At 34.6% G+C, this 12366-nt stretch overlaps 1 protein-coding gene across 1 annotated transcript in view; it reads right to left on the bottom strand.

Annotated features, from left to right (window-relative positions):
* Positions 1-12366, bottom strand: part of ETFA (electron transfer flavoprotein subunit alpha) — an 85254-nt gene that overhangs the window by 59288 nt on the left and 13600 nt on the right. Inside the window, exons 2-8 of the mRNA XM_029236799.1 lie at positions 12104-12250; positions 9786-9867; positions 9610-9692; positions 4912-5011; positions 3710-3820; positions 2960-3061; positions 1716-1784 (exon numbers count right to left, since the gene is read on the bottom strand). Coding sequence (XP_029092632.1) covers positions 1716-1784; positions 2960-3061; positions 3710-3820; positions 4912-5011; positions 9610-9692; positions 9786-9867; positions 12104-12250 — 694 coding nt within the window. The remainder of the gene's footprint in view (positions 1-1715; positions 1785-2959; positions 3062-3709; positions 3821-4911; positions 5012-9609; positions 9693-9785; positions 9868-12103; positions 12251-12366) is intronic.

Raw genomic sequence — 12366 nt, 5'->3', positions numbered from 1 at the left:
TCTCCCTGTTACTGGACTTATCACCCTATAGTCTATTCTCAAAACTGTAGCCAGACTGATGCTTTTAATATGTGTCAGATCATGCAACTCTTTTGCTCAATCGTTCCCCATTTTACTCAGAGAAAACCAATCTCCTTACGAAGGCCTACAAGCCCTATGTGATCTGGTCTATTACTTCCAATCTTATCTCTTACCACTCTCCCTTTCTGCACTTTTCATTCCAGCCACACTGGCCTCCTTGTTATTCATCACGGAGGCCAGACACCTTCCTGCCTTAGCAAAAAGCCCTTTGCACTTTACTGGTTCCTCTACCTGAAACACTCTCTCTCAGATTTCCTCATGGCTTGCTTCCTTACCTTCTTCAAACCTTTATTCGGATGTCTCCTCATTAAGGCATACTCTGACCAGCTTATTTAAACCTGCAATCCTCCCCCTCCAATCCTCCTCCTTCTCCTTTTCCTGTTCTATTATTTTCATAGCATTTACTACCCTCTAACACACTATATTATTTACTAATTTATTGTGTTTACTGTCTGTAGTAGGCAGAAAAATGGCCTCTCCAAAGATATAGTCACTTTCTAATACCCAGAACCTGTGAATATTACCTGTATGACAGCAGATAGGATAAAAAATTAAGGATCTTGGGAGAAGGCACTTATCCTGAATTATCTAGGTGGGTTCTAAATGTCATCACAGTATCCTTGTAAGAAGGACACAGAAGGAGATATGAAACAGATACAGAGAGAAGAAAGTAATATGAGGACAGAGGCAGAAACTGGAGTGATGCGGCCATAAGCCCAGGGATGCCAAGGCAGCCTCTGGTAACTGGAAACAAACAGATTCACCCCCAGAGGGAGTGTGGCTCTGCCAACACCTTGATGTCAACACACCTGTGGCCTCTAGAGCTGTGAAAGAATAATTTCGCTTATTTTGTTCATTGCTTTCGCTTAACTCCTAAATAGTGCCTGCCAAATGGCGGACACTTGATAAATATTTGTTCAGTGAATGAATGAATGAATGAAATATCCTCAGTCAAATACCACCATCTGATTATAAAGAGTCGATATCCTGCCTTTATTCAGACAAAACCATTAACTGTTTCTATGGGTACATATATTAGGTAATATAAAAGCACAGGAAAAGCTTAGAAAGTTATACACAAAACTCTCAAAAGGGGGAGAACAAAACAGATATTTTTATAAAAAGAAGAACATATTCATGTAATGGTTGTATAATTAAAAACTAAAATATTTTTAGTTTTCTGATTTTTCAAAAAACATCATTCCATTCTCAATATACTTTTAATAACAAGATGTCTCTTCCCTATAAATTTAAAAAATAATGTTAAATGTTAGTTTCTACTTGTATGAGAGATTTATGTTAGACCACCAATAAAGGGAAAAATAAGGCATTCCTGAATCTGAAGTAGGCGATGAAGCTGACATTTAATTTTTTTTTAATGGAAAAAACTACTAAAATGGGGCAAATGTTAAGTGTGTCATATAAATAATAAAAAAGAACATAGACAACCTCTCTTCACTGAATGCTATACCATTTACTTGGAGACTAAGAAAAACTGTTTCAGAGAGAAAAGTTGAAAACCAGAGAAAGCAAAAAATCTGCAGCTTTGAATGACTTATATACAAAAGAAATAATGAAGAAAAAATATTTCCAACGAAATGGGAACATTTTTCTACTAAGGAAAGTAACTTTACCTGCAGCATGTAGTTGATCTGCCAAATCGTACAATAATTTAAAGTTCTCTCCACTCTTCAAACCCCGACCTCATTTAAAAAGATGAAAAAAAAAATTGAGCAAATATAAACTCCATTCCATAAAAATTTTGAACTTGGTATACATGAGTGAATCTTCATATTACACAACTGCCATCTCCTCTATAAAGTCTTTCCTGAGTTCTCCCATGATATTCCTGTACTTCTCCTATAAAGCATTTAACACTACTGTAATTAACTAATTGGTTAACTAATGGTATAATCAGTCTTTAAAATCAGTGTTCCCCACTAGAAGAAAAACTCTTTCAATACAAGATCCTTACCTATCTTGGTCACTGCTATTTTTAGCAATACTTAGCTGAACAACTGAAAGAAGTTATTATTTTCATGGAAGTCATTCCACTAGACTTTCAACTCCCTAACAGCAAGAACAATCTGCCTTTTCCTCTTTGTTTCTTCAGCACTTTGCAATGGGCCTGGCAGAGAACATATACCCAATAAACATTTCTTAAAAAAATAAGTGAATAAACCAGTCAGATATACCTTTTTTGAAATATTAAATTATTTCCTCTCAATGCCACTTGCAATAGGAGGCTGTATGGAAGCTTAATTATTTCATTTGATGTTTAGTTTGGGAAGATTTTTAAATCACAGCAGTTATTTTTTTAAAAAGCCAGCAGGCTATAAAATGTGGGCCTTTTAGTTTGTTTCTTGGTCTTTTTTTTTTTAAGTAAGAAACATGACATACAAAAAGAAGCAAGTCTTGTGCAATATTAACAGCTTTGATACTAAATGTGAAAAAACTTTCAAAGAGTTATCCATAGAGACCTGGACTGCACTGGAGGTCTTTCAAAGTAGAGTGAAAGGTGGGAATCACACAACACAGCCCTGAGATTCCAACCAGTTCTTTCTGTGATTTCAGAAGTCAACCATACTCTTCTGAATAACACAGAAGTCAGTCAAAAAGACAAAGCTATGGAGTTGAGAGATTTGTACCATGCTCCCCCTGGTGCCAATGACACAGATTTGCAACAGAAAGTCCAAACTGTGTATTAAACTCATGATTTCATTTTCCTAATCGGTAAAATGGGACTAATATTCGCAACTTACCTACTTCTTACATTTGAAAAAACACCTGTGCGCCTCTAAAATGAGTACTAATAAAAGCAAAGTATTTTAAGTTTACATTATTTTTTTAAATTAATAAATTACAATATTCCACTTACCACCAGATACCACCACTTTGGCACCTGTTAGCTCTGGTCGATCGCTTTTTGTTAATTTCTGGTCAAGCCATTCTGATATCCCCACTGGGGAAGCACTTGACGCTGCATATATTGATACATATAACAAAACACAGAGCATGAATTCAAGTTCTACAGTAAAAAATAATTTTTTAAGAGAAATACACAAAGAATTAATTCCAGGAAATTTAACTTTGTTAGTTACTGTGAATTTTTTATGCCACTAATTTCATTCTCTCTGATTTTATGAAAGACAACTAGATTCCAGCCTTCACCTCATTAGCTCATTGAGAAGTCATTTAACTCTCTGAGTCTAGCTATAAAACTGGAATAAGCCTCTCTCTATGGGGTTCAACAAGATACTGTATATGTTAAAGTATAACACCTTCCATAAGTTTACTATTATTACATTATTCCATTATATTGAATCTCTATTATAACAGGCAACAGTGAGAGGGGAGTAAAAAAATCTTTACATCAACATAACGGATTAATCTTAATGCACCCCCCTCTCCCCTACCCTTTTGATGTACACCAAAGCAAATATCTGAGGACCAAAAACGATATAAATATTTCTTATTTTTGTATAAACTTGGGAATAATATTTAGATTGAGCTCTCAAACACTCTGCATTAGAAATTTAACTAGAAGCCTTCTCTTATTCTAATATAATCTCTGAGCTAAAAACTAAAAAACTGAAATAAATACAAACAAATTCAAAGGAACACTCACCCTTTTCTGAGCTGGCACTACCTCCACTTGTTGCTGCAGCTTCAAAAGATGTTCCTCGGACAGAAAACACCTTCACTTTCTCATCACACTTCACTGTACATAAAGCATTTCCTGTAATACACATTTATTTTTAAGAAACCACCATGAAAGGCAAAAAGCCTCCCAAATATTCCTTTGAGGTTCAGAATTTACTTCACAAAGAGAAGGAAGAAAAACTGTAGACCAGTTACTTGTTTTCTACCTTTACTAAGTATAGGATAAAGGACTACACACTGAAGAAACATATCAGTGGCTCTCTGTATAACCTTGGATGTCTTTAAAAATAGAACAAGTGCTGACCTGCGTGGAAGAAACAAACTGGAAAAGGCAGTCACACTAATCAGGTACACTCTTCCTAAAAGGAATATAAACAAAAGCTTCCTTCTCCAAAAACAACATAATCAGTAACTCAACAACATGAGCTGCGACAATAAGAACGAAGCTACTATGCCTTGCTAAGGGAGGAAAATAAGTGAAAACATGATCAGGCACAAAGGACAGGAAGTGTGATGCATCAAGACTTTTAAAGGATTTGAAACATTTCTTATGGATTAGCAATCACATTAAGAGTGACCTAAACTATGACCAAATATTTTCCTTTAAACACTACTAACGATGAAAGATCTGATTTGAGAATTGCCCATTTATACTGAAACACACAACTTCGATCAGAAAGAACAAAGAGTTCACTGCCTTCTCCAGCCCCACTAGAGACCAGCATGCTTACCAAAAGATCAACTAAAGAGATACCAAAATGAATATCGTAATGCAGATGGAAATGAAGTAGAAGCAGCAAAGAAGACTGAAAATACTACTTTACAATAAAGATGTTAAAAAAAAAAAGAAAATACTACTTAAAAAAAATAGAAAATGTTCTTTTCCAGGTGCCACTTACAAAATATACTAAATAGTAAATCTAATTTTTATTGATCACTGGAAAAATCTCACTCCGTACACTGAATGATCAGGAAGGAAAGAAGTGTGTTCCAGATTTACCAGAGAGAATGTCATGTCATGGTCCAGCAGCAATTCTAAGACTAAGATTTTCCTCAGAAATCTTTAAGATGGTCCATATTTCAAAATCCTATCTTCAAGATTAATCTCTGCTTTTAAAGTTTTCAAAAATGTAACATACTGATTAATTATTTTCCTTGGGTACTCACCTGCATAAATGGTTCTCACAAATGTGTCAGGTGATTTGATTGCAATGATGTCAGAAATAGGGGCAACATCAAGTTTGGCTGCTATTCTGGGCAAAAGGTTCTAAAAGCAAAATAAGTAGTGAGTTACACACATACATGCTGATGGATGGCTATAAAGTATAAGCAATAACATTCTCTAAATGGAAATTCTGTAGAAATTTTAATTTGAATATTTTGTATCTCACATGCATCTTTAGACATACCACAATTTCAAGCACAACTTTTTGGATAGTCTTTGAGCATAAGTAAGAGTCGATGATTACTCTAACTACATTAAGAGTTTTATAGCAATAAATTACCTTAACTCAGTATGCTGAATTATGAGATACGATATTTGCTTTAATGATCATCATTTATGAAGTGTGACAGTTACAGACTACTGAATTTAGAAAATATAGAAAAATATTTAGAGTAGTAGTAAAATTCTCAAATACTGAGAAAGAACATACTTGTATATGTTTATTTAATGTACATGAAACAAAAAATTTCAAAGCAGACATTTTCACCTTTTTAAAAAGGGATGTTGCATTTAAAAAGACCAAAACTAACCTAAGTGTCCATCAATAGGGGATAGGTTTATAAATTATAGTTCATCCATATAATTTTAAAAAATGAGAAAAGTAAAGCACAATGCCTCTCTCTCTCTCTCTCTCTCTCTCTCTCTATATATATATATATATATATACACACACACACACACACACACACATATATCTCAACAAAAATTAATGTACGTGCTTTTCCTTGTATATGCATATAACATCTTTGGAATAGATACATGTGGTAACTTTGCTCCCACTAGCAGGGACCATTGGGCAAGCCACAATATTCCCAGGCCTTAGTTACTTCACCTCACAAAGAGAGGAAGAGAATCTCTATGCTTCTACTCTAAATTTGTCTCTCAGGCTCTAAAACAGAATCAGTTAGTGAAGAATGAATATCCATGCTTTCTAGATTCAGAGGTTCTCTTAGATGATGACACCATCTAAGTGTAATTTTAAAAGTGAAGCGTTGCTTTGATCACATAAATAGAAAAGGTGAATTGTACACTACTTTCTACAGAGAGCTTACTCCATGGCATCTCCTAAACTCAGTACATGATACTACCTCTAGCAGGCAAACTTTCATTATGACAGTACTCAAGTTCCTCTCCTCACTCCATCCCCAAACTCTCTCTGTTCCTCTAAGAATTCTCTCAGGATTATCGTCTAATCACTCCTTTATTCTTCATCCTCTTGCACGCATGTACAATTATACTATTTAATTGGCACTAACGTGTATTTTGTTTTAAAATACTTTTTAATATACATACTATATGACCCTCAACTAAATTTATAAAGCACCCTGAGAACAGAGGTTGTGTGTCTTCTGCTTCTTGTGTCTCTGCCCCGTATCTAATAAGCAGTTCTACATAAATCGATGCTAACAAGTGTTAAAAGCCTGAATCAAATTTCCTCCTGTTGCATCTGAAAATCTATAAAGATTTTCTAATTTTCAATCTATTGCTACCTATGTTATATAGTAATCCCCTTTCAACCATGATAAAAGAGCTACTGAAAAGTACTGTAGTTTATAAATCCACAATTAGAAAAAATTAAGATTTCATAGGAAATAAAGGGCTTGGGAAAATAATTAAAATTCCATTAAACATAGCTCTAACTTGATAAATAAGAGGTTTAGAAGACACGTGCTTTTAAAACAAACCAAATTTGTCAGCATTTAAAGTCTACTTCAGTAAGTAACTCTTTTTCCTGAGCCACCTTCTTTAAATTGTTCAGGAAATACTGCTGGAATATTGTTACCTGGCTGAGCAGATTCTCTTACAAATTTTATGATATGCAGACTGTGCTTCTTTTTAAAGTTTTAGAACTTTCTAAACTTGAAATTTAATATATTTTGTACTTCTATTATCCCTTGTTTTATTTTAGCACTTCTTGAAAAAAAATTTACCACAGTACTTAAAGGCACATGTTTTTCCAGGTCTGATCTTCTGTCTGGATGTCCTGAGAGGATGGATGGTAAACAGATCTATTTCTACACTATCCAACAGGCTCAACCACATGGTTTCAGGGAAGGAGAGGCAATAACTAACACAGTTTTCTTTTGATGCACAAAAAGATGACAGATTTTTAAACTCTAGCATACCAGCACAAAGGTGTGGTATCTTGAAAACACAATTGGTGAAGAACTGTTATACAGCCAATTGTTTAGCTTAATCTGATGGACTCTTCCTCATTCCAAATCCATTCAGAGGCTGCAGCAACAGCTACTATTATGTGACCTTTGTTCTCAAAACTCCCATATGTCACAACATACAAACCAAGGCTAGAGTATTAAAATCTAGCTAATCAGATACAACAAACACCCCTTCTTGGTTTAACAATCTTTTAGGTAAACTCTCATCACAGAAACTCAGACTCACGAAATTGTTTAAATCACCCAACACAGAACCAAACTCTCAGAGATGGAATGGTCCATAAAGATCTTTTAGTTCAATGCTCATGTACAACAATCCAAAGTACAGGAGCTGGATGTCAAGCCTCTGACTTAATCATTTCCAAGGGAAGTGAAACCTGCCATAGAAAAAACCCATTCCATTTTAACATTTCTAGTTGGTAGATCATAGACATCACTTGGCCAAACCGCATCATTTTACATATCAGAAAACAGATTTCAGGAAGGTGAATGACTAGCCCAGAGTCATATATCATATATATAAGAACCATCTTACTTAGCAATTACCAAACCCCACACAAAAATGGGAAAACTTATGATAGTCTGCAATGTGACAACCTAATTGTTGTCACATTGTTATTAGTAAAAGGACAATTATTCATTAAACTCATGTATTTACATTGTAGATTACAAATTCTGTTATTGCCTAGAAATTCTACTAATCTTAAAAGAAAAAATTTAATGAATTCAAAGTGATAATTCTGAGCTTAAAAACAAACTAGAGCAATTCACATGGGTGACAGTGCAAGATCCCTACATGTTTGCAGTGATTCACGTCTAGAAGCAATATTGCACTACATATAAATATTCACAAACACTATTCATTTTGCAAGAAAAGAGATCAATCTATTGGGAACTCACTGCTAATACCACTCGACATGGTTAGCTGATGAGAGAGCTTATATCTTATTCCCCAAACTCATATTTAAAAATCAATTACAATTGTGAATGTAAAAGGAAAAAAGTCAAATCAAGACACTTCAAAGAAGAAATTTAAATGACTGATAACTATATGAAAAGATATTTGACCTCACTATCAATCAGAGAAATGCAAAATTGTTAAAGATGTAATTTTTCACACATCAGATTGGGGGGAAATGTTAAAATGTACAATAGCAAGTGTTGGCAAGCTATGTAACTGGTGGAGTGCAAACTGAGGCATCCTTTCATGAGCAATTTAGCAATATACATCAAAATTTTAAAAGCACGTAGTCTTGACCCAGCTATTTCACTTCTAGAACTCTGTTCTAAATAAATACCAGCCCATGTATACAAAGGTATATACAAGGACGTTTCTTCACAGCAAAGTTCATAAATACAAAAAAATTAGAAACAACCTAACTGTCCATCCTTGGCTAACTATGAAATATTATGCAGCCATTTAAAAAATGAGATAGACACATTATGAGCAAATATTTTCAAGATATACTCTTAAGTGAAAACCACCAGTCACAAAACAATTCATGCTATACTATCACATTCTAGAAGTAAAAAAAAAAAAAAAAAAAAAGTACATTTATTATAATTTGAAAATCCACAGGAAAAGGCTTAAAAGAATGTACAACTGTTAACACCAGTACTTTGGAAGAGGGAAGAGAGTTGGGAATAAGAAAGGGGAATTGTGATACCTTGCTCTGCATACTGCTTTACTGTATGCACCTTTTATAATAAGAATGTATTTGTGTACAACTTAATTTACCATCTTTAAAGGTAAAAATAAAAGCTACAAGCTGCAGCTTATTAAGAATGGGATAAAAGAAAAGGGAGCTAGAATAATACCCATGGTCACAGGGAGAGCAAGAAAGACCCACTGACAAATTCCTTCTCTTGGGCTCCCCCTACATTCCCCCTCCCTTTTTTTTAAACTTCATGCAGACCACGACCCATCTCATAGCACATTCTTTCTTCAGACATATCACAATGCACATGATCAGATTACACCTTTCTCTACCCTAAGGATGTCTTCAACCACACAGCCCTTCCCAAATCCCCCAAGCAGATAAATTTGGCCTTTCTAAATATCCATCAGTCACCCAAACAAAGCCATCTCTTATGATGGGTTACTAATACAAATGACATTCACACAATAAGAAAGTTCAACGTTGTTTTTAAAGAAAAATGATTTTTTTTTAAATAGAGTTTTCTCCATAACAAAATCTGAAAATCTGGAAGAGGCATTCTAATAAATTGTGACGAAATCTTGAAAGAACAGAGTTGTCTCTGTGACAAAATGGAAAGCCTGGAGATAGCATTTTCACAGAAATTATAACAAAATCTTGAAAGAATACATTTTAGCAAAACTATCACATTAATTCTGAAAGCCAGGATTAGCTATCTAAACAAAGTCTGCTGTACATTTTCAGCACAATGAAATCTAATGCTTCCAAGTAGTGACATCAGATTCCACAGTCTCAATCTTCTCACCTTTCCAAAGGCAGATGCTCCAGCGCAGATGTGTGTGTAATTAAACTGCTTCTGAGTTGCCAAAATCAATGGTGTCAGTTCCTCTGAGAATTAAACACATTTGATAAACACATTTCATAGTATTTTATTTATTTCATAAATTCATAAACTTATTTATTTCTACTGGAAAAACTCACCTGGAAGGAGGCCTTTGTACACATCATGCTGAGCCACCAGAACTTTTGCTACACCTGTTACTTTGCAGAGATCTTGTGCCACCTATGAATAAAAGTTTTCAATTATCCATCTAACAGAAAGATACTGATAGATCCACCACTACAATTATCAACAGAGCATAAAATCTTAATGGCCAACTGTAAAAACTGTTCTTATGGGAAAAAGGACTATTTGGGAATTTAAAAAATTATTTAACAAAGAAAATCTTAAGCCAATTGATCTTACTGTCCACTGACCTTAAACAAAAATTCCTGCCTTGAAAAAGAGAAGTACTCATTGATAAACCAAAATCAACACAGCTGTCTACTCAAATTTTGTTGTACATTGTGCTCTTTCCTTTCACTCAGTGCAAATGTAAATTCACATTTTAGAAATGGTGAAAATGAAGCAACAGTTAGATTCTTTCACAATAACAACACAGCCAACACACTTCAGACTCAGGGTTCCTAGAGCTAAAGAACAGGAGTTAACCACATTGGTATACAGACTACTGCACTTTATCTGGCAATAATAATTTCTGCTGATTTTAAAATTAGTGAGTGAATCTGGGCAATAAAGAAAATCTTATATAACAGTCCCCTGTGAACCACTGAGTTCCTACTCACTGACATATATTTATCTATGATGAAGCAAAATATTTTGTATTTGAAATCCTCATTTCTTCTGTTTAGAATCAGGATGGGGTTCTGGGAAAGCTTTCTGACCACTCAGACTTCCTGTATACAGAAGGCAATTAGAATTCCTCCTTTTAAATCTCTTTAATTACAGCATAACTAGTTTCTGCTTTAGGAGAAACATGGTAATCATATTATGGTCTACTGTCTTCTTGTTTACCTCCATGCTGATTCACTGAGGTGTAGGCATAAAATGCTGTGCCTCCTGTCCCCTCCCTTGATGGTGGGTAAGATTGTAACAATATTCACTGAAGAAAGAATGCAGTGCAAAAGCACCTCTTCTGAATCAAGTGTTCACTGGAAGACAATCTTGTACTATCAAAACCATCTTTTTTTTAAAAAAAAACAAAAACCAGCAAAAACTTCAGGCACTACACAGAAGAGTCACTTGCTGTTTATGATACCTACAGAAAACAATATAAAACTGAAATACGCCTAGGCTATTAACAGAGTCTCTATATACAGGTACTGATTGTTTTTCTTTAAGATTAAAATGTGGCACGACAATAAAATTGTACCTGAAGAAAAGATGATTTGTTTTGATCTTTCTCAAAATAATGTAAATAAAATAGCATCAAATATTTTTAAGTCATATTAGAATAATTATTTAAAATCACAGCAAAATAAATAATCAAATCCAGAACTAGTATATCTGAAAGTAGGGCAACCAAAAAGATAGTTTAGCTATATCATCATACATTGTGGTTAATAACTATATAAGATTCAACAAGTGTTAGCAGGATTTTGGTAAAGAAATCCACATAACCGCAAACCTGCTTGAATACATTCTTGTAAGATACCAATTTCACATAAGAATATGGACAGAAGCAACACTAACATTCTGAACCTGCATTACATCACATGCTCTGCAACAGTGCCATTTAATAAAAAATAAATTAAACCCTCTAAAAAGAAACATGCTCTATTAGGGATTTCTTCCTCTGAGGTCCAAGCCCCCAGCTATACAACTGGCAACTCCTGTATAGTGAGAGGGAACGGGCGGCTCAAGCTGGGTAAGCTTAATTGAAGCACAATTTCAACTACACTACAGCCCAGAGGTACAGACTCTGCATACCACATTAGAGCTCCTTTCCAGGGGGTTAGTTTACAAAGCTGTCACTGTCTTATTTCAACAACAACCAAAATGAAGAACACCTTTTAGTAGCAGCTATAGTTTAGAAAGCATAACACTTACATTTGAATTCTTACACCAATTAAAAATTAACACGCATGATACTTTTTCCAGATTTACCACTTACAGGAATTAAAAGCAATTAGCAAGTATATTCATCAATACAAAAAAGGGATCGGCTATTAACCTCTAAGGGGACTCAAATATTATCACTCTACTTGGTACCTGATGGTACATGATGGTGCCAGTGGAACTAAATTAAGTATTCTACCTCATTTCAAAAGATAAAATGCCTGGTGAGCAAACCTTTTAGTTCCTTTTTTCACACGTAGTAACGGTTGTGACATTCAGCATTTAATGAGGACCAGAGACCAGTTTGGGTTACAGTCCTCAGCATAATTCTCTGTCTCCATCTTTCCCTGTCTCTTGATGGAGATTATATTTGCTATGGTTGACCTTAAAAATTTCTCACCTTGTCACATTTGGTTCCAGCGACTAAACAGGACACTTCACCTCCAAGACGATTGGCTGCAGTGATGGTATTTAATGTAATGGGTGCTAGGGTATCATTTGCATGCTCAGCTATTACCAGGGTACTCTGAAATCGTAGCAATGAGGCCTAAAAAGAGAAAGAAAAAAAGAATGTTGTAATACAAACTTTATTTTTACTCTAATTGGTAAGCATGTGTGCTTTAAAGAAAACTGTATGCAATATTCAGTTTTATAAATGTATTT

Source organism: Monodon monoceros, unplaced genomic scaffold (genome assembly GCF_005190385.1).
Source record: "Monodon monoceros isolate NGI ecotype Baffin Bay Population unplaced genomic scaffold, NGI_Narwhal_1 Super_Scaffold_21, whole genome shotgun sequence".
Taxonomy (NCBI): domain Eukaryota; kingdom Metazoa; phylum Chordata; class Mammalia; order Artiodactyla; family Monodontidae; genus Monodon; species Monodon monoceros.
The sequence above is the reverse complement of the archived record's forward strand: the minus strand, read 5'-3'. Positions and strand labels throughout refer to the sequence as shown.